A 20,775-nucleotide genomic window follows, 5' to 3' on the forward strand; every position below is an offset into this window, starting at 1 on the left:
TTCAAATATCCTTGAGATAAATCAAATATTATGCAAAGAACATGTGTAAAACCTTGTTATCATTGTGAATGCATGTTCACAAATAAGGGTCTAAAAAGTACATTTGAATAGGAAGGGAGTGATCATTCAAACGTTTTTTTTAGTAATAGATTATATGGTATTGAATTACTCAATAAAATAAATTAAATTACAACAATAAATTGCAATGAACAAAAAATAACTACTCAACTATCCTGGTGAAATGATCTTGAATAAAATGGTGATCTTCAATCCTCACATGAACAGGGTCAGATTATGAAGCTACATTTCTAAATATATATATTTATATTATATATTATATATATCATATTGCCACAATGAATTGTCAGTCATGGAACTGTCTGGATGAGATGCAGACAAATCCACATCTATTCACCTTTATTCTGCATGACTACTTGTCCCATCTTAGTGATTGTGATTGTGTTGAATTACTGTAGGAATTCAACACAATCGCATTCTGCAACTGTCCTATTTTGTCTTTTGATATTTAAGCAAACATTTTGCTGTGCTGAGTCATGGGCAAAGTAATGAATTAATTTGAAATATGAAGTTATTTGAAAAACAAATGGTTTAATCTTCCTTTCGCTATCGTTTTTATTTATATAAAGCATCATGGAATATGCATTTCATGGGAAAAAAAGGTTTCTTATGATGGAGCCACCTGCGTCTCACTCAAGCTGGTTCACCATATGGCCAACTGGCTTAAAAGACTATAAAATAGAACACAGTTTTGGCAATCAGATTACAGACAATGCCCAATTCAGTTTCAGCAAACTACTTTTTTGGACAAATTTACAGCAACCTCCTCACACAAATTAACAATTTGAAATAAAACGATTGTATCGATCAGATAATCTATGGTCAAAACTGCAAGTACAATTGAACAAAATATAGATCTACTTTAAGACAACAGACCAGAGGGAATGCAAATTCATCTCTCATCATACACCCACTTGTAATTTCAGTTTTTATTTCATTGTTATCGCGTTATCAAACTCAAGAGCCCGTCCTCTGCAACCAGTCAACCATAAGTTTGTGCTGGTAATTACTCATTTATTAATCGCAGAAGGTATGAGAATGTGATGCTTACAGCAACAGAAAAATTGGTTGCAGATTTGGTCAAGTGCAGTATACATTTGTTTCTGTCATATCCAATTGTGCTTAGATTTTCATGGTCTAATTTCAGTAATAACCGCCGAAAATATTTTGGCAAAGGTGACAAACTGTTTTATCCGTTTTACATGATCATAGGCACGCATAGTGATGGTTTCTAGGTAACCACATACAATACAGTATTTTGGATACATTTGATTTATATCTTTCTTCAGGTCACCTTTAATCCTTTCAAACTGTACTGGATGGGTGAATGTGAAAACATTGGGCAGGAATCCATCTATGATGGTAAGTATCTGCTCCAAGTTTCTGTATAATTATTTGCCATCTCTGACATTGGATGATTAAATCAGAAAACCTATGTGAAAAACCAACATGCACATACAAAAAAAAAAAAAAAAAACTTCAGTCAAGTCAAATTTCCAACTGTTCAGAACTTTTATTTCGAGGGAAATCAGGGTTAAAATAAAATTAAAATATAAAATTTAGATGTCTTTAAAGGTAAGGGGTTGACACAAGGAGAGTCAGCAGCCCCTCCAGAAGAAGGGAGGAAGAGTCAAGAGGGGGAAAAACAGGAAGCTACAAAATGAAGTTTGGGGGATGAGCCTGGTCATTCAGGAATTTATGTATAAAAAAAGAAAAAACAGATGCAATTAGTTGTTATAAACCCCACCCCCATCTGAAATGTCCTCATTCGCAATCAGTGCTATAGCTCTCTCCTTTTCCTTTTCTGGTTTCTTACAGGAGGTTTTAGATTATTTCTATTCTTTACTCGCTCTCACCATTATCATCTCGTTCCGTCTTAATGTAACATCTTTTCCTGCAGTTTTGAAAAAAGTAAACAAAAAGTCCTTCAAAAATAAAATGCAGCAACCACATTTCATGTTCTACTATTACATATACAGTATATATATATATAAATACATACATAAATATCTTACATGTACAACCAATTTTGAAAAGGGAGGGAAGAGAGAACCCAAAAGACTTGAGGATGAGGACTAGTGGAGGTGGGGGAGCAGGGCGAGGAGGCCCAAGGTTGCTCATTGTGAGGGTAGTGTGTCTTTCTTTTTTGTTTTAGCTTTACACTCGCGCACACACAGCCTTTTGGGGGAGTGAGGATTGGGACGCATTCCTCAGTTGGCCCAGTAGGGGGAGTTGCCATAGCTGGACTTGCTGCCTTGGGTCTTCTGCTGCATGCTGCTGGACTGATTGCGCTGTCCAGGACCACCCTGCGGAGAGAAGAAAAAAAAAAAGTCCAGTATGTCACTAATATTTAAAATAACATATCTACCTAACAGGTTTATTTAAATCCTCATGAGGTGTATTAACCCTTTTCAGCTGCAGGAACGTTATCAGGACCCTTTTGAGGGGCTCAACTTCACCAGCACAACTCGCAGGGACCTACTGACCCAGTTTTGGTCCCTGTGGTGTAGTTCAAGACCCTAAAATATCTGTTGTGAAGTACTTCACGAGGGCCCAATAACCATCTGTGTGGAGCTTGCAGTGTTGACTGCTAGTGCCTGGTAAGAAAAGCCTTTTAAGTGCCTGACTTCAGTTCTTGGAGCAAACGATCCTGGAACTATTTATTAAAAAAGGCCTATGAAGTTGCTGAACATTACAGGCAGCATGCAAGTTAATGCACAGGAGCAGTCTTGTTTGTTTGCCCACCTACGTCAGCTGATGAAGTCACAGCTATTCAGAAAACATGGGTGTCTAATGAAATAGACAAAGCGACAGATTAACACTTCAATGATGCAAACTCATGTGGGCAGAATGTGATGTATGCAAAGCTTACCTGTCCATCCTGTGTGAGGTGATGGTGCAGCAGCTGAGAGTGGGGCTGTTGGTGCGGTGGCAGGATGTGCAGGAAAGGAGCAGGGGCATAGCCAGGAGCACCCCCAGGGTTCAGGGGCCCTGTTCCCCCCAGCGCTGAAGGCAGGCTGAAGGGAGGTGGTGTCCCCGTGTGGAATCCCTGCTTATCAAATGACTGGGGATAACCAAGAGAAGACACAAGAGCTTAAAATTGTGAATACAGGCCAACTTGATTACATGCATGTAAAACAGGTTTAGAAATAAATAAAATGCCAATTTAATATAGTTTTCAATAAATATCCTTTACCAATGCAAACATGTTTCTGTATCCAAATCAAATGTACAACTTAAGTTAATGGACTACTCAAGGTGATTGCTGTTGATGTGTAGACATCTTCTAGTTTTGATTAAGAGAAATATTTGCAAAAAAGGTCATCTTAAGACTTATTATCTAAGCAGAGGCATTGAGCCATAACCAAACACTGGAACACAACAGGGCTTAAAGTCACTCACTTGAGTTTTGCTGTAGATTGAGCCTCCCATGTCAGGTACTCCTCCACCGGTACCTGACCCTGACAGTCCTGGTGCTGAGACGAGAAGGAAAAAAAGGGAATAGGAAAGAGGTAAAGAAAAAAAAAAAAAGATCGGAATGTAAGAGGGAGGGAAGGAAGGAAAGGAAAAAGAAAAAAAGGAAAGAAGAAAACAATAGAGAAGGAAAAGCAAAGGAGTTAAGGGAGAAGAAGCACAACTGTGTCACTTCACTGATGACTGAATATCAAGCACTGAATGTTCATTTCCACTGTTAGTAAGAGGGGGCCAGCCAGTAGGAAGAAGCATATTAAGTGAGGAGGTGCATATTTCTCACTTTTTGTCACCCTTTTGCAAGTATTCCTTTATTTTAAGTGCACATCAAAGTGCAATCACACATGTGCAAATACACACCTTTCTCCAGAACAGTCTCGACTGTAGAATCATCTGCAATTGTGAGTACATCCGTTTTTCCCACAGGGAAATGCCCGCTGACTTTGACTGTGTGTTGTTAGAGGGTGCGCACATGTGTTGTGTTGTGTACCTTTCCCTGGGCCGCTGCCCGCTGACTTGGCCTGTGACTGGGCAGAGCCTCCGTACCCTCCCTTACTGTACTCCCCACCGTGGGCTTGAGACAGGTCATCAAAGGCTGAAGGAGGAGGAGTACAGAAAAAGAGGAGGCACAGCGAGCAAAGGAGGAAGAGAGGTGGGGTAGGAAGAGAAAGACCGGAAACAGATGACGTGAAGGGAAGAAAAGGACGAGGAAAGGAGGATGGGAGGAGAAAAGAGAGGGGGGCAGGGGAGAGAGAGGCAGTAAGGTAACCTGACTAAAACGGCAGCTGTGTCTATATTGAGCCGTGTCCAACTTCAGCAGGGGGTTTGAGCTATGCATGCAGCACAAGCAAAAATCACACAGGCCTGATTCCACACGCACATGCAGCATTTGGTGTATATGTCTAAAGTGTAGGAAATATAATTCTCTTCGCATCTTATTTATGCCGAGGTCTCTGTACACACCTCTCTATATCCCAATACATGTACTCTAAAAGAAAACTTACCATTATGAATTATAAAGTCATTCCTGCTCAACTCCTCACCCTCTACAAGACAGCTGGCTTGTGTACTTTTGAGCATCTAACACATCAGAAAGAACCGACTGGCCAGATAACCCACTAATGTCCCCATAACTAGTCAAACTGGAAGTCGTTCAAGTAACCTTCTCAGCTACTTTTCGTGGCAAGTTGCAGTGACAGTTTGTGGTACCGTGACAGTTTGGCAGTATTCATAGTTTAAGATAGACCAGTGTTGTCATAGTTCATATCAACTCAAAAGCTGAATTAAAATGGATGAATATAATCTCCACATGGAAACCTTTTATCATTTGTTTGAAAACAACATCAGTCAGAGCATTGACAGCCTTCTTGTTTTGCCCTGGTCTTACCTGTGCCATATGCATGCTGTCCATAACTGGGCTGATGCTGTTGGTGATACTGATTGGAAGGGTTGGCTAGGCCCATTGCAGGTTGCTTGGCCGAAGCAGGAGGCACAAAGACGGTGGGGCCGTACTGGAAAGCAGAGGGAACCCCCGGCACACCAGCGTAGTACGGCAGACCTGTAAAATTGGATGTTAAAAAAAGAATCCAGTGCAAAGAAAGCAGATCACTGGGCAACTGTATTTAAGCAACAATGATGAGAAGGGCTCGATTGTGCAGAGCAGGCACAGTTACATTAATACATTCTACACAAATTGATTTTGTGTCTGCATCAACAGTTATGTAAAAATCACTTATCACTTTTGTTTGATCTTAAAATAATAGTGAGGGCTGTTCTTTTAGAAATTTGTACAATTTAAGAATCATCTTTTTTAGCTTAAGTACTCTTTACATATTACAACAGACCCCTTAGAAACATTTAAACAAGAAGCCAAAATAACAAGACAGAAGATGGTAGCTTGGAATTTGCATTGGGAGTAAATGTTAAGTGCGTGGATGAGTTGCCTGGAAATAACTCTGGACAACATCCCCATCATTAAACATCATTTTACTTCTCCTTACCAGTGTATCCGTAGCCAGGGGGCAGAGGGGGATTGAGGAAGGCCTGGTTCTGTGTTTGCTGACCCTGACCCTGCCCCTGTGTTCCTGCCTGTGGTGCCTGCTGGGGCTGTGACTGCACCCCGGCTGCAGACATGCTGGTTGGGGGAGCTGGAGATGACGAATCATTCCTGCCAAACTTTGTTGCTTCACCTGGATAGAAAATGACAGCAGAGAAGACAAAACTGAAGCTGAAAAATACATCTAAAAATATTTTGCCTCTATTCCACAGCTAACATGATCCATTAGCAGGATCTCCATGTTGATCCAATCAGTTATGCTTAACATAATATGCAAAAATGTGCAAAAATGACAGCCATAAATAAAATGAAGTGGTATGAACAGACAGATGTGTAGTTTCATGAAACAAAGTAATTGTGTCAATTACTCAGTGTCAGTGTGTGCTAACAGACTGTCTCGACACATAATGTAGTAGACATATCAACTCAACATAACATTTCACCTACCAGAATAAGGATTATTAGCAAGGCTCTCTCTTCCAGGCATAGCAGCTGTAGTACCAGGGAATGTTATACCATAATAGTCCTGTGTAGAAAGAGGAAAATGAAAAACGTAATGCTAAACGTAACCCTCCACATTTTGTTGCCTTTTCCATACATCTTAGACTGCTACTTTTGGAATTTTGTGATATTGCCAGAGAGGATGCGTATTATGAGTGGCTACTTTACTAAAAACGTAGCAGGAATGTAACAAAAAGAGAAACACATTTGAAAGCCCCTCACTGAGTTACCATAACACTAGAATCACAGTAATATGAAGCAGGGTATAGGGCAGAATAAGACTTACCATAGGAAGGCGAGACTGCAGCATTTGCAAGTCCTCGTATCCGTAGATCTGCTGTTGAATAATAATGGAGAGATGAATTGGTGATAAGTACCACTTTGAAGTCACCGTTGCCCGCAAACTCAACTTTAGTTATATGCTTCACCAATTTTAAGCTTCTACTCAGCTTCAGTCAGTGTCTCAGTGCGTTTCATAGATAGTCATGTTTGATCAGAACCTACTAAAACACAGTCATCATCAACACTGAGAACTCACTGCCATAATTGTTCAATTCAATGTATCCACTAATGGTAAATACAGGGCTCTTTTTTATACATATGGAATCTTAAAAATTGGCGATGCTAATTTAGAAGTTCTTTCTGACCAATAGCCAACCTTCGTTAACCGCGAAACAACAAGATTAGTGCCTTGAATACAGGGGTGCTGTAGTTGAAGTGCCTAACAATGTTGTGCGGATTGTCGTCAACTTGCAGCCATTTTCCCAGTAAGTCTCCATCGCATCAATTAGTTTATCAGCGAGTTTGTCAGTGGGTGGGCTGCCTGGCATACTCTGCCACTGAATAGTATAAATAAAATTGAAATAGTTGCAAGCTTGACCGTCAGCCATGTGTGTGCCGATGAGTATGAAGCTAGCTGTAACGTTGCAGCTGTGAACAAAACAGTGCGTGTACAGATTAAACTATTTGTCAATGAATCAATGCTACAACTCCTCAACACCCAAGCCAAGTTGCCGGGTCTTGCTTGCCATCTGCTGAGTTTGCCTCTTAAGTTAGCAACAATTTTGGTCAACGCTCACTTTTAAAGGTGGACCTGCAATTCTCCTTTTAGTGACAAGCCTCTCCTCAGAGTTTTGCTCAGCTTTTTAACTGCTTAACTAATTGCATTAATTGGTCAAAATGATCATCAGTTAAATATTAACATCCTTATTACAAACTGATTGACGAAAATGCTTCACAGTTCTGGTAATGTTAATCTCTTATGATGTCATCTATGCTCTTGATACAACTCTTCTTTCCCGTTAAAAAACCCAGTGGACTAATCAATAAACAAACAATAAAATAGTATTGGCTAAATTGTATTTAAATATTTTATAGTTACCGGGTAAGCTGGGAGCAAGCCACCAGGGCCCATGATGTACTGGTTGGCAAGGAGAGGTGGCACTCCTTGGGCCAAGTTGGGAGGAGCTTTACCTGGTAAAGAGGATAAACATTTTTAACTTGACATAATATATGGACATTAATTAAGTTATTTTGTAGTTTATATTTGTATGTAATTTTTCTAAATTTGTATAGCTCTGTATGGTCTTAGGTGAGTGTCGAAATAGCTTGATTACTAGAGGAATTGACCGTCACTATGCCCCGCCTCTCGCTGCAACTCGCTGCCATGGAGCCCACACTGTTACTTACTGCTCTACCTGCATACATGTTCTCTAACTTTTGGAAAAACCAAACCACCACATCACCTGGCGATTGAGATAAAAGACTGAGATTAAGAAATAGCAACGTTCTTGTAAAGCCAGGTAGGCCATTATTCACTTTTACAATCATTAAAACCCAAAAGCAGCACATGTATACATTCAGTATACCCTCAGTAGCTTGCATAGCACTGAAATGCTAATGCTAGTTAATGCTGTGTTAACATACTCTGCTACTCTTAGCTCCACAAATTTGAACGTAAAAACAAAATGTTTCACCGTCTTCCATCTCCTTCCAACCTCTGTGGGTAACGAGTAGCACTATTACACAACGTTTAACCACGGCCAACTCAAAAACCACAGAACCAGTGGGAAAATGAAGAAAGTCTGATGATGAGAGTCGTATAGTTGTCGGACACTGGTCAGAGCTGGCCGATGATATAATCTAGTCTAGCTTGAATTAGAGGGGCTGTACTTAGCAGAGGGTCAATTGTATTTTCTGATATAATCTATTATTTCAAAGAATCTTCTGTAAATGAGTTCCTGTGTCAGTGATGTGATTCCCATGTCGACCTATGAGCCTACCAGAAGTGGTGGTGAGCAGGGGTGCCGTGCGGCTGCCTGCAGCTGAGAGCGTGGCGTTTGTGCCATTAGGAGTTAGTCCAGGTGCTCCAGATAGGTGCAAACCATTGGTGATTGAGCTGTTAACAGCCAGGGGAGCTGAAAGACTTGAATCGACAGCGTGGCTGGACGACGATGAATAGGCATGGAGGTTGCCACTGCTATTGTTTTCCACATTACTTATCTGGTGTTAACAGAACAAGAGCAGAAAGGGTGTGTGAGAAAAAAAAAAAAAAAAAAAAGTATTTTGTAGGTATGTTTTTTCATATTCTTTTATTACAACTGCAGAGGGATGTTATATTAAACCGGTGTCTGTATGAAAGCATGTACAGACTTACCGTGTGGGAGGAGCTTGTGGCCAGAGCAGATCCCGTTGAGTGAGTACTGGTCACATGACTAGAGAGAGTAAAATTATTCTGTCAGTCTGCTCAAATCTGATAAAGCAACAAAAGTTCTTTATCAAGGAAACATGAGCAAAAGGATGGGAGATTCAGTGAATATGTATTTCCACATAAAAGGTTTAGGATATGTGCTTGTAACCATCATTATCTCCAGACAAAGAGGAAACAAACAAAAACAAATCAATGTGCAGCATCCCTTACCTGCTGAGCGAGGGGATAGATGTTGAGTGGGAAGGTGTAACTGCAGGGGAGGGGATGTGGTGGCCAGTGTCACTCGTCATAACGGGAGACTCAGTATTAACTGTTCTAGACGTTGATGACGTAGCTGTTTTAAAAGAAAAATAAGAAATTAATTTGGTGTAAATCTTTTTGTGTTGATGTTACAAGAATGAAATGAAATAAAATAAAACAAAGTTGGACAAGATGGATGATTCGAGTGTGTCCTGGTCTTTATCAAACCTAAATCAACTTTCACTGAAAGGATTCTTTCCACTTTCTATCTGATGCATTTAGCGATCAGTATTCATCATATTGGACTTGAGTGACCACTCCATTTGCTGAGTGTACTTACTGTCCTGTGTGCTCTGTGTCTTCATGCCACTGTAGCCGTTCTATGAGAGGAGGAAATGATCAAAGTCTTAGTATTCAGTTTTTGTCAGCTATTAAGCAGAGATTGAGCTTTCGAGAGAGAACGTTGAAATCAACAGGGGGAAACATCCTCTTTTCATTTGTTTCACTTATGCATACGCAGATAAAAGACGTATCCTCACCGTGAGAGCGGCAGCTGAGGAGACATCTTTGGTCTGAGAGAAGCCCAGATGAGGTGGCAGGGACCTTTGACCACTGCTCTCCACACGGCTGGCTGCTGAAGAGGCTGTAGAAGAGGGTGGTGCGGCTGCACTGGGAAGACCCATAGAGGGGGAGGGTGTGGCACTGGGTAAGCCCAAGGATGGTGAGGGGAAGCTGGGATCTGATACAGCCAATGGTAAGGTGGGCAAGCTGTTCATGTGTTCGCTGTTCACAGGACAGAGAGAAAGGAAGATGGGGAAAGACGCACATACAGAGAATGTTTTAGAAGTAGAGGCGGGATGTATTATCACTGGCTTAATTTAAAAAACAAACAATCAGTTTCTAGCTGTAGCTCAGCTGAAATACAGACATCAGCCTCCAAACCCTTTCATCTTATCAATAATGGTCTGCCCATAGATTACATTACATTACAGTCATTTAGCAGATGCTTTTATCCAAAGCGACTTACAATAAGTGCATTCAACATTGGTAATCAAAAGAACTACTAGTCACCAGAAGTCATAAGTACATTTCCTTTTCCAAACAAGCATCTAAGATGGTCTGTCATTTCAATGGCTCAAGATTTCATGCTGAAAAGATGCACAAATTCCTCGTAAAAAGACAAAACTATGCCTTACATCTTAAATAAAAACAACTCCTCCATGCGCGCACACGCACACACACACACACACACACACACACACACACACACACACACACACACCTCACACACCTCACACACCTCACACACCTCACAGATCCTGGCTTGGAGAACAGGCTGCTCTGTGGCTGCTGTGTAGGAACAGACATGGGTACTGGAACTGGGCCGTGAGTCGGGGCTTGTTCCCTGGCCGGCTCCGTCTGTGCCATTTCTACCGTTCCACTACCAGCCTCAGACCCAAAGTCAAGAGCACCAAACTGAACATTCAGGCCAGGTATATCTGCTGAGCCTGGCATCTCCACTGCTGACGACGGGATCTGAGAAAACAAAGAAGGAATTAAGCAGAAGTTGACCAATATACATTTATCAATTTGATTATTTTGAATTATGTTCAAATTGGTTTTGTACTATGTATGACATGTTTAAAGTATGGACATCAAGTTGTTAAAATGTGTGCAACGGTATTTTCAGTCAAAAATGAATGTTGATGATCACCAGCTAGTGGCTGTGTTTAGTCCGAACATGTATGCGATGGATATACTGAATACTACTCCTGTGTTTGTTAACGAGATATTATCGCTGATTATGAAATGTGAAGTCATGAGTGGAGTTCACAGATTGAGGAAACTACTTTATTTACTCTGTTCCGACCACATATAGGGCCCTAACATCAGTTTTATATTTTTTCCCCAATTCTGGCTTGACAGGTCCAGATGCATCTGTGGAACCAAGGAAGACTAGCTGTGCTTTAGAGCACAGCTAATCGGCATCGGCGAGACTCGCGGCTCACACATATTGCCCAAGCACCGAATTGCAAGCGCTGAGCCAACGTGTGTGTGTGTGTGTGTGTGTGTGTGTGTGTGTGTGTGTGTGTGTGTGTGTGTGTGTGTGTGAAGGCGGAGCGGAGCCCTGCTGTCCATTAAACAGCAACGCAAAGTAGAGGACAGACGCAGCATGCACGTAAATTACATCAAAACATAGCAGCATATTTGGGCCACGTTTCCATTTAAAATATAAAATTCTGCGATTCCATCCGTGTTTTGCACATCACTGAAATCACCGGGTCCTACACATTGCCAATGAGCTGGTTTTCTTGTCAAGTATTTGAGAACAGATACATTGTTGAAGACTCTCAGCTCCTACCATATCTTGCAAGTAACATTGTTCTTTTGCATGGAGGTTATCCCACTTGTTTTGTCTGATGAAAGGGCTCAGATATCAGAAGAGCTTACCTTTGAGGAAGGAGGTACTCTGCGTCTCTGCGTCTTTAGCTGCCGCTGAGGAGGTTCTGTGACAGAATGCTCCATGCATGTCAACTTCCCTCCTGGAGAAGCTCCATCTCTTAAAGGAGGGATGGAGGACTCATGACCTGTAGGATATTACAGGAGGATCAAAATAATTGTCAGAGCAAAACACAATGACAGTGGAAAGACTGCCATGATCTTACAGCACAGATACCAATTAGCTACAGATAGTGTTCCCAAATCTCATTTCTATAGCAGAAAAACACACTGCCTGAACCATATTGTGTGCCCTAATATTTGTCTTTGATATCAGTGCTGTAGCCATCATCTCAAATTTGACTTTTAGCTAAATATTTTCCATTGTTTTTTTCCATGTGTTGTTGCAGTCAACAAACAAGGCAGAAAGAACATTTAAGTGCTTGGACTCATTTCAGAAATTGTGGTTATTGAACAGCTTAGGGGTCATGAAGAACAATCGACTGCTGCTGGTATTCTTATCCAAATAATCTGCCAAATATCAATATTCAATAATGACAATTAGTTGAGTTGCAGCTCTACTGGCAAGTGGAATTCTAAGCAAACTATCCCACCGTTAATGTAAAGATGAACAATTTTGTTGGCTGATCAGTAGTCTTAAATAATGTATTATAAACATTTTCAAACAACTGTATTCATTCAAATTTCTCTTTAAATACTACATTTTACAAAATTGTATTTAAATTTTAAGCATTGGATTAAGTTGTTCAAGGTTATTCCTCCACGGTATTTGTGACAAATTGTGAGCTGTACATCTTCACTCAGCTTGCTTGTGTGTGTGTATGAGTGTACGGTCAGTGCAAACGTAAAACTATCTGGCGGCACATATGCATAATGTGAAAAAATGTGAACCATTAGCCCGATCATGGCCTATTGGCTGAAAACCGGCCGGTTCCCGCAGCCGATCAATCTGTACATCTCTACTTTATTGGCATAGTGCTGTCCTGCAGCCCTACCTGGTGGTGTGGGGACCTGTGGAGCATGCGACAGGCCCAGAGGATCTGTGGTGGGAAGGATGGAGGACTGTTGCCTCTGAGACAGCTGGCTGAGCACCGCTGATGGCTCAGGCTGATGCTTCATCTCCACTGGAGAGAATGGAGATACATATGTATTCATATACCTATTGTACCACTGTACATTGTGCATGGTCATCAAGAACAATTAGTTATGGTTTAATAGTCATGAATTTTTTTATTTAAACTTACTGTGTTGGGCAATAACAGGGCCATTCTCCACTCTCTGAGCCTTGACTTCTAGAGAGGGAGAGCACGCTGGAATAGGGTTCTGTATTGGAGGTGGCCCTGCATCTTTGGAAACACTAATGTTGCTGGCGTTGGCCAACATCTGACCTGTCCTCTGACCAAGCCGAGGGCCGTTGAGCTGCTCCGATGTCCTGATGTCAGAGGCAGGCGTTGGCTTAGGCGCATTCAGGGACCCAAAACCAGAACCCAGGACTGAGGACTGGGAGGATGAGAGAAGGAAAACAAGAACTGAATACACCAGTATCAGTGTGTAGACACATAAACATCTTTATGTGTTTACTGGTGCTTGCACATGTGTAAGTGTGTGTACGTGTGGCTGTCTGTACCAGTGCAGCATGTGCATAGGTGGTACTAGCAGAGGCGGCATGGGCGTAGCTGTTGGCTGTGGCGTGTGCGTAGCTGTGTGTTGCAGTGCGTCCATTGTGGTGGGAATTGGTAAACACCAGGCTTTGGCCCAAATGCTCGGCTGAGGGGCCATCGACTATTGCTCCCAAGTCAGAGTCCATAGAACCCCCCACAGCCACTCCAGTCTTCGGCAGTAGGCTAGACATGTCCCCACTGAGGGGAAACAGAAGATAAGACAGCAGGAAAAGTGTGTGGGGGGGGGGGTGAAGAGTGGATGAAAAGAGGGGTTTGAGGAAGAGGGTCAATAAGGCGAAGATAACCTCACAGGTCAAATGAAAAGTTACTCTCCAAAATAAAGCCTGTTCTCTGTACAGTATTAATTTGACTGGACTTTGAGCAGGATCGCTTACTTGGGTCCAGGTGTGATGTGTTTTGCTGGAGGAGAGGAGGCAGTGAATACTTTGGTCTCAGACAACTGTGGAAAAGGACAGGAAGTGCAAACGCAGACATCCATCAGATAAATATTGGCATATGTGCTGTACTGTATATCAACAACCATTAAGAACCACATTGATATGACCACCGACTCTTAACTGATAGTATTTAGTAAGTCAACGCCTCTAAAAGTTAGGCAGGCCAGTGCAGATTTAATGCAATCAAAGTGAAACAAACTTTGTGTAACCCCTCAATCTACAGCAACGCAAATCCCTTTCAGATCATTAAAAAGTGCTGCCTTACGTCCTCATTCCAGTCCTCTGCAGCCCAGTCTTCCACATTGCCTTCCCATGTTCCTAAAAACACAAAACAGAACAGCAGCCAAGTTAGTGTTGCCATGTTCACACACTCATCCAATTATTCTGTCAGTGTTTAAATCTGATAAAGCGACAAAAGTTCTTTTCAAGGAAACATGAGCAAAAGGATGGGAGATTCAGTGAATATGTATTTCCACATAAAAGGTTTAGGATATGTGCTTGTAACCATCATTATCTCCAGACAAAGAGGAAACTGAACAAATGAACTAGACTAGGTAAATACTTTTAAGCCATTCTACAGCAAACATAGGAAATTGCATCAACACGTGACATCTGTTATTTTCCTTACCAGTTCCCTCAGCAGTTTCATTGCCGTCCCATGCATCCTGGCGAGCTCGGGAGTTAGCGTTGTAATCAGCAGGATTGAAGATGCTGAACGTAGTAGAGAGTGGAAAGTAGACACCAGGAAAGAGGAGACAGGTTGGAAAACTTAAGCAAAATTGAAGAGAATACCACCTGGTCTTTTGTTAGTACTGATTGAGGAGATTCAGAAACTTAATTTATCCACACATTAGATTTGTTTAAGATATGTGCTTGTAATCAGCATCACTACCTCCTGATCCTACTTCAGGCTTAAGATTTACACTAAACACACATTCTTACCCCATTCCCTGGGAAGAGAACCTGTTGCCAGCAGCTGCCCTTCCTCTACCGCGAACCCCTGCCCCTGAGGACACACACAAAACAACCAGATGACCTCTACTGACTGGTCCATTTCAGCCTCAACTCTTCATCACACATTTTTTTCCAAAGACATTTTTTTCTAAGTTTACTGAAAAAAAAGTAATTTTTGGTAATTTAACTTTGCCAAGCATTAGACAGTATCTTCTCAGTTTTTTTTGGTTTGAAAACATAGCCCCATACATGTGTTTACGTTTCTTTTCTATTATGTTTTTATACCCATTTTGTTTCTAAAATGTGGCATTGTTTTAGGATTGCGTTCATTAAGTAAACTACTAATACAGTGCAATGTCATAGTAGTAACCACATCAGAAGGCTATCACATTGTGATATCTGTGCTATCAAAACATACAAACATGGGCCATTGAGGTAACGGTTAGACAGGTCTTAATAAGCCAAAAGATCTGCTTTTGGCAAAAGAATATCTTGAAGTCAAGATTTTAACTTTAGACATTCAACAGCCATACATTAAGACAAGAAGCCACAAGAATACATGCATTTCTCCAGTGTTAGAACATAACCAGCCATCAGACACAATTTCTTTTGAACCAGGCCTTGATTGACCTCATCATTGTCACTTGACGTTACAAAAAAGCCCACAAATCCAGTCAGATTCTATGCCCTTTCACCCTCTCCAATCTCTTCTATCAACGACATCCCTCGCCCCACTAAACATACACGCAAGCAGCTGCAGGGACTCGGCGCATTCCACACATGTTGAGTGCTGCAATACTCTAAATGCCTGTAGATACAAATAGATATGCTGCCAGCTACATCACCCATGCAGAACAACATCTGAGACAATGCCCTATCTGACACAGTGAACAAAAAACAGACAATATTACAATTTGCTTAAATTCATGGATATGTACAAATGGTGGACTACTGGGTTGCCTAAAGACAACATCAAAACTGGTAGCTATAAATACCCCCTTTTTAATAATCTTTGTATAGTCCAACTTTGCCATTTTGTTAGCAAAAAGACCAAATGTGCAAAGTATTTAATAAACTAAAGATGTAACTTTCTGTATTGCTCACCTCTGCCCCGCCCTCTGCGTCCACGGTCTCCCCCTCTCTCTCCAGGAGCAACCTCAAACCCATTCTCCTCTAACCGACCTGGAATCCAACAAGAAACAGAGGTACAAACTCATTATTATTAACACTGAGCTGTGAGAAAGACCGTTGAGCTTTTTTAAATAAACCCACTGGGATATCAAAGTTAAACAAATGATAAATCCATATAATACTAAAAATAAACTTGTCAAAGATGCTTCAAATACAGAGGACACCATTTCAAAAGGACCGACAAGGAACATGCATTTACACAATTCAGACAGGACAAACATCTTTCTTCCATTTCTTACCTTCGCGCCCTCGGCTGATGCCTCTGCCCCTCCTGTTGGACGCCCCACGTCCGCGACTTGCCTCCCTCTCTCCTTTCTTCTCTCGGCTCTCCTTTATCTCTGAGGGTCCTCCTTCTTTCCCAAGGCTACGCTTCTTCCCCACAGTCTCCCAGGAGGTCTGACAGAGATATACCAGAGAATCAGGTTGAGTAAATACATAAATTAAATATAGCTATATTGTGACGAAAATGTTGCATGGTTCATGGTGTTTCTGCGAAAACCCAGAGGAATTGCCATAAGATGTGAACACAAGCATTAAATGTATGTAAGAATATGGTTTGTGCATGTGTACATTGACTCTTACTGTGTCAGCGGTGCTCTCTAGCAGAAAATTGATGGCTCTGTTTACATCTTCGTTGCAGTCATGGAGGGCGACCACACACTCATCTTGAGTTTTCCCAGTTACCTCAATCAGCTGCGTTTGTGCAAAATAGAAATACAGCATTAAGTTAGATCACCATCTGATTCAATTAAGGGTCCCAATGTCCAAGAAGGTATGCTGGTTATCCAATTTGTCTGAAAGTGTGTACATGCACAAACACGTTACCTGTTTGACTTTGTCTTCAAAGTCAGCATCATTTTTGTCATAGATCACTTGGGCTAAACGAATCTGTTCTGCTGTGGCCTGGAGAACAAACAGTTCAGTTAGAAATAATACAACAGGAACCTGGGTTCTTTTCATAGTCAAACAATAAGTCAGCAGGGCTGAACAGGGGTTGCCACACAGGCAGCTTTTGGCTGCAAATATGGTCACCATTTTTAATCACCTTATATTTTGAGTAATTAAGATACTATGCAGTACATTTGCATAATTAAAATGTAACAAAAGAATAAAATCTTTATGACAATAACCAAGCAAAATTCGTTCAACTGTAGTCTGTTTAAATTGATACTTGACAGAATTTGAATTTTAGGTGTGATCAGTTAACATGTCCACCCTCAATTCCTGGTACACAAAATACCAGAAGTTCAGCTGTTGTCATGTTTGTCACAGATCCCTAAAAAATGAATCCAGCATCGTTCGCGTGACACCAACATAAGCTTGGTTATCAACTCTACTTTCAGAGATGACCTGTCTTAATTCTGCTTAGACAGCTGAATCAACTCTTACATAGAGCTGAAGAGACTACGGTGCACATTCTGCTGTCCCTAATATGTTAAGAATTGGTTGCCAATACATCTTACGCCACGTTTTATTTACGTATTTCAATGAAAGATGCTACAATCTGGGGAACGGTATACAATGTAGGATGTATCCACCCAACCTTTAAAAGTGTGAAATTACATTTTACATTCATCACAAAAATGCACTTTCAATTATCAGTATAACATTCAAAACTAAGTGATTAAACCGTTTATTGTGCTAAAAAATATTATATATACTATTTTCAAATTGAGCAAGACAATTAGGCCTGGCTGCAACTCTGTACAATGGTGAAAACCCACCTGTATCGGTTTCTGCGACTGTGTTTGTGTGGTCGTGGACAGTGTTCCGTCCCGAGTCCCCCGGGCTTGATTGCTGACCACTGAAGTCATCATATACAGTATATACAAAACAATGTATGTACAAAATAGAAAAATCTAGGGGAGAGGGGACAGAGGCAAAAGTTAAATGACATATACCTATGCGATGGTTACATTGAATCACAATTCCTAGTAAAATATAATACTGAATAAATGTCGAATGCCAATACAATGTGTGCAGCAGACTCAGACTCACTGTTGTCAAGTATACCATGTAAGACTATAAGCCCATCTGTCGACCCTCACCACCTCAGTTAAATTTAGCCAGCCAAGAGGGGACTGTCCAGGTGTCAACTTACAACCTTCCCTCAGTCTCCCACACAAAAACACAGCGAGTACGCACCAGCATATACTATGGGTATTATAAATTATAACACTTTCCCCCCACTGACAAAGTCAGGATAGCGACAGTTATTTGAGTAAAAGTAATAACTAACCTAACAACAAAGGAACCCGGGCTTTATGCCAGGCAAAACTGTGTGCAAATCGAAAGCACTATTTTGTCCGTTGAACTCACAATTACTGTGGGTTAGATTATATTACTTATAGCTATTGGTTCTAGCTAATAATACTACCAACTGACAACTTGTCCGCATGGGAACAAAACAAATGAGATCTATCGGCTGTGATCATATTGTCTGATAATCGTATGTTGGCTGACAGACGGTTAAGGTCAGCTCTATGACGTAACGTTAGCAATTTATCAGTATTTATCATTAAAGTTAATCCATATCTAACGTAAATTATGACTGAACCGTAACCTTATTTAGGTGAACGTTTCAAGAATCTCGGTGGAAATATGAGCCGCGAACGTTCACATCAGCGTCAGCTAGATCAACTAACGTTAGCTCGCGCTAGCTATAGCCTGCTAGCTCGTCTTTGTTCCTTGTGCGATACACACACACCTTCAAACCGTCATGTTCTAATGGCGAGATATTAGCAATATGACCACACAATTAGTTAACCTGAAAGCGAATTAGACCGCTCTTCGGATGGAACCAGCGGCTCGGGAACAAGAAATAAACAAAGTGCGACGATGTACCCTTTGTGTTAACCAAGAGAAAATCTAAATCGGATGTAAATTTAGTATAAGTTAGCAGCAGGCGAACATAAACTGAAAGTGACAAACGTCGTGTGTTCAATCAACGTCAAGATTTACAATGTCCAAAGCTATGTGCTAGGAATGCAATACGGTGTGTGGGGAAGAAAAGTTGTCGAAAAACGCGTGGCCCGTTCATGTTGAGCAACGACAGATATCAGCAGCAGGCCGACTGCCCGGCATGTGAACGGCCCGTCCGCATACAATGAATGCAGCACTACAGTAACTTACGGATACAACGCTGGTTACTTAGCTAGCTAGATAGCTAACCATCGAGGAGGACGAAAGGTTTCTCTGAATCGACCGATCGGTTTTCCTTAAATGAATGTAAAAGTTATACTATAAGACTTGGGTCGTTGAAAGGGCTTTTGAATCGAAAACATTAGCACAGCACATCTTATTCTTTCTTTTACCTGCTAACACGCTTCGCTCAGCCAGCAGCAGCAGATGCTGTCACGTGACCCACCGCGCCGTTGTTCAACGTTCTGAAGCCAACACTGCCAACCAAAATCCACTGAGCGGGTCAGGTGGTTCAACACCGTGCCCCTACGTGCGCGTTCCTGTCTGGGAGCGCGCTTCGCCGAAATGTTTTCAACCTGAGGACGGGTGAAAACTTTCCTTACAAATTATGTGGTACATTTTTTATATATGTAGCAAATTCCCCACATATGTATACGTATGCTGATGTGAGATCATATATAGCCTACATGGGATGGGTTATGATTTAAATTCGTTGTTGTCCAAGAAGGAGTTTCTAGAGAATCAGCGGTTATTTTTCTTGAACCAAAACAGGTCGAGTAGGTTTCTTCGATGGTGGTGTAATACTTGATGTGACCCACGAAATTCGCAATGTCTTTATAGGCTGCTGGCATCTCATATTCAAATTTTAATTCACCACTTCATTCTCAGCAATGCTCTCTTTAGAATATATACATTTTATAATAAAAGGCAATTTGATTAGGCAAGTAGACTAAAAACAACATATCTGCACTGCAGCACTCAGAAAATAATTATGAAATAACCACTACCTAATATAAATATTTCACAACACAGAACACATCATCTGAACACCAGGCACATTTTATTATATCTTAAACCCTTAGAACTTTGTTTAAAAAAACAAATACCCTCAACGACTCAGCTGAAAAGCAAAAAAACACACCAAATATTGCTTTAGAAAACAAAAAAGTATGATTTGTTCACATCAAATAAAATAGCACTACACTTGTCACATGCCAAGTAAACAGCTCAGTAGACAACCTGAGCTCAAGTTTGAAGTAAGGTTAGTTAGTTAAATATTAGTTGTGTATCATCATTCCAGAGTCAGAATTTTAGTAAGGGCCATAGCTACGAATGTCTCAAATTATGTGCTGTGTTTTCATGACAAAAAAACCCCTCAAGATCAGTAGTTTTGTAAGACCAAGAATAAGAAAGACCAAAGCTGATCAATTATTATCAGTCTGGTACAAGTAGAAAATCCCAAAATTAGGCCAAGACTGGGTTTGCAAAAGAATAACGCTGTTGGATTAGATTAAATTAAAAAATACAGTACACTACATAAATAGCAGCAATTAAAACAACTTAATTTCTTAAATATCCGTGATCCAAGTTTCCACAGTTGTATAATACATCTCCATTTTAAGATTAACTTGATAAATTATGATTAAAAAACAAAAATGTAAGAATTTCATAATATACTATAATTATCTGAATCAGCATGTATACAGCACTGAGGATCTAAGAGGAAAATAACAACAATAACAACCCCATACCTGCACATAAGCAACACACACACACACACACACACACACAACTACAAATGGACATATGTTTCAAATTTGATTCTAATATACTATATCCTATATTATTGTCTCCATGGGAAAACATCTCTTGATAAGTAATGTCACACCCATCAAGTGATATTTGTACAGCAGTGAACGCTTAAAGCTTAAGTCAATTGAACATTTATAAAATAAAAGCAATACTAATATTGACGCATATTGAATATAGTGTTGTCAGTGAAAAATATATTGTGCACTTATAAACATCACAGCTTTGCATACCTGATATTTTTAAATGTGTAGGCTACACTTA

At 40.7% G+C, this 20,775-nt stretch overlaps 1 protein-coding gene across 3 annotated transcripts; it reads right to left on the reverse strand.

The window, feature by feature from the left end:
* Positions 1-1,571: 1,571 nt before the first annotated feature.
* LOC137866937 (ubiquitin-associated protein 2-like) lies at positions 1,572-19,168 on the reverse strand. 3 transcript variants are annotated; one of them, XM_068703236.1, is made up of 30 exons: positions 19,095-19,168; positions 17,505-17,639; positions 16,606-16,683; positions 16,363-16,473; positions 16,020-16,176; positions 15,694-15,771; positions 14,578-14,641; positions 14,264-14,346; positions 13,901-13,953; positions 13,573-13,637; positions 13,144-13,375; positions 12,761-13,016; positions 12,512-12,640; positions 11,508-11,644; positions 10,366-10,592; positions 9,596-9,839; positions 9,397-9,436; positions 9,027-9,150; positions 8,763-8,820; positions 8,389-8,608; positions 7,488-7,579; positions 6,393-6,443; positions 6,053-6,131; positions 5,550-5,738; positions 4,937-5,107; positions 4,040-4,144; positions 3,910-3,942; positions 3,481-3,554; positions 2,951-3,142; positions 1,572-2,384 (listed from the first exon to the last, which is right to left on the reverse strand). In XM_068703236.1, exons 2-30 carry the CDS (start codon positions 17,595-17,597, stop codon positions 2,289-2,291), a joined length of 3,531 nt encoding a protein of 1,176 aa, XP_068559337.1. In that variant the 5' UTR covers positions 17,598-17,639; positions 19,095-19,168; the 3' UTR covers positions 1,572-2,288. The 3 variants fall into 3 exon arrangements, with proteins under 3 accessions (XP_068559337.1, XP_068559338.1, XP_068559339.1); XM_068703237.1 differs by lacking the exon at positions 3,910-3,942; XM_068703238.1 differs by lacking the exons at positions 3,910-3,942; positions 4,040-4,144.
* Between the last annotated feature and the right edge of the window lie 1,607 nt (positions 19,169-20,775).

This window comes from Cebidichthys violaceus, unplaced genomic scaffold (assembly GCF_023349555.1).
Source record: "Cebidichthys violaceus isolate CVI_PGR_0920_01 unplaced genomic scaffold, fCebVio1.0.p SCAF_9, whole genome shotgun sequence".
NCBI classification, from domain to species: domain Eukaryota; kingdom Metazoa; phylum Chordata; class Actinopteri; order Perciformes; family Stichaeidae; genus Cebidichthys; species Cebidichthys violaceus.

What these genes read in the sequence shown, in the direction of transcription:
- LOC137866937 (XM_068703236.1), bottom strand. Translation starts at nt 17,597, where the DNA reads ATGATGACTTCAGTGGTCAGCAATCAAGCCCGGGGGACTCGGGACGGA. An exon ending in AGTCGCAGAAACCGATACAG is followed by an intron (nt 16,684 to 17,504) that starts GTGGGTTTTCAC and finishes TTTGTTCTCCAG; the next exon opens with GCCACAGCAGAACAGATTCG. An exon ending in TGCAGTCTCGCCTTCCTATG is followed by an intron (nt 6,132 to 6,392) that starts GTAAGTCTTATT and finishes CTTTCTACACAG; the next exon opens with GACTATTATGGTATAACATT.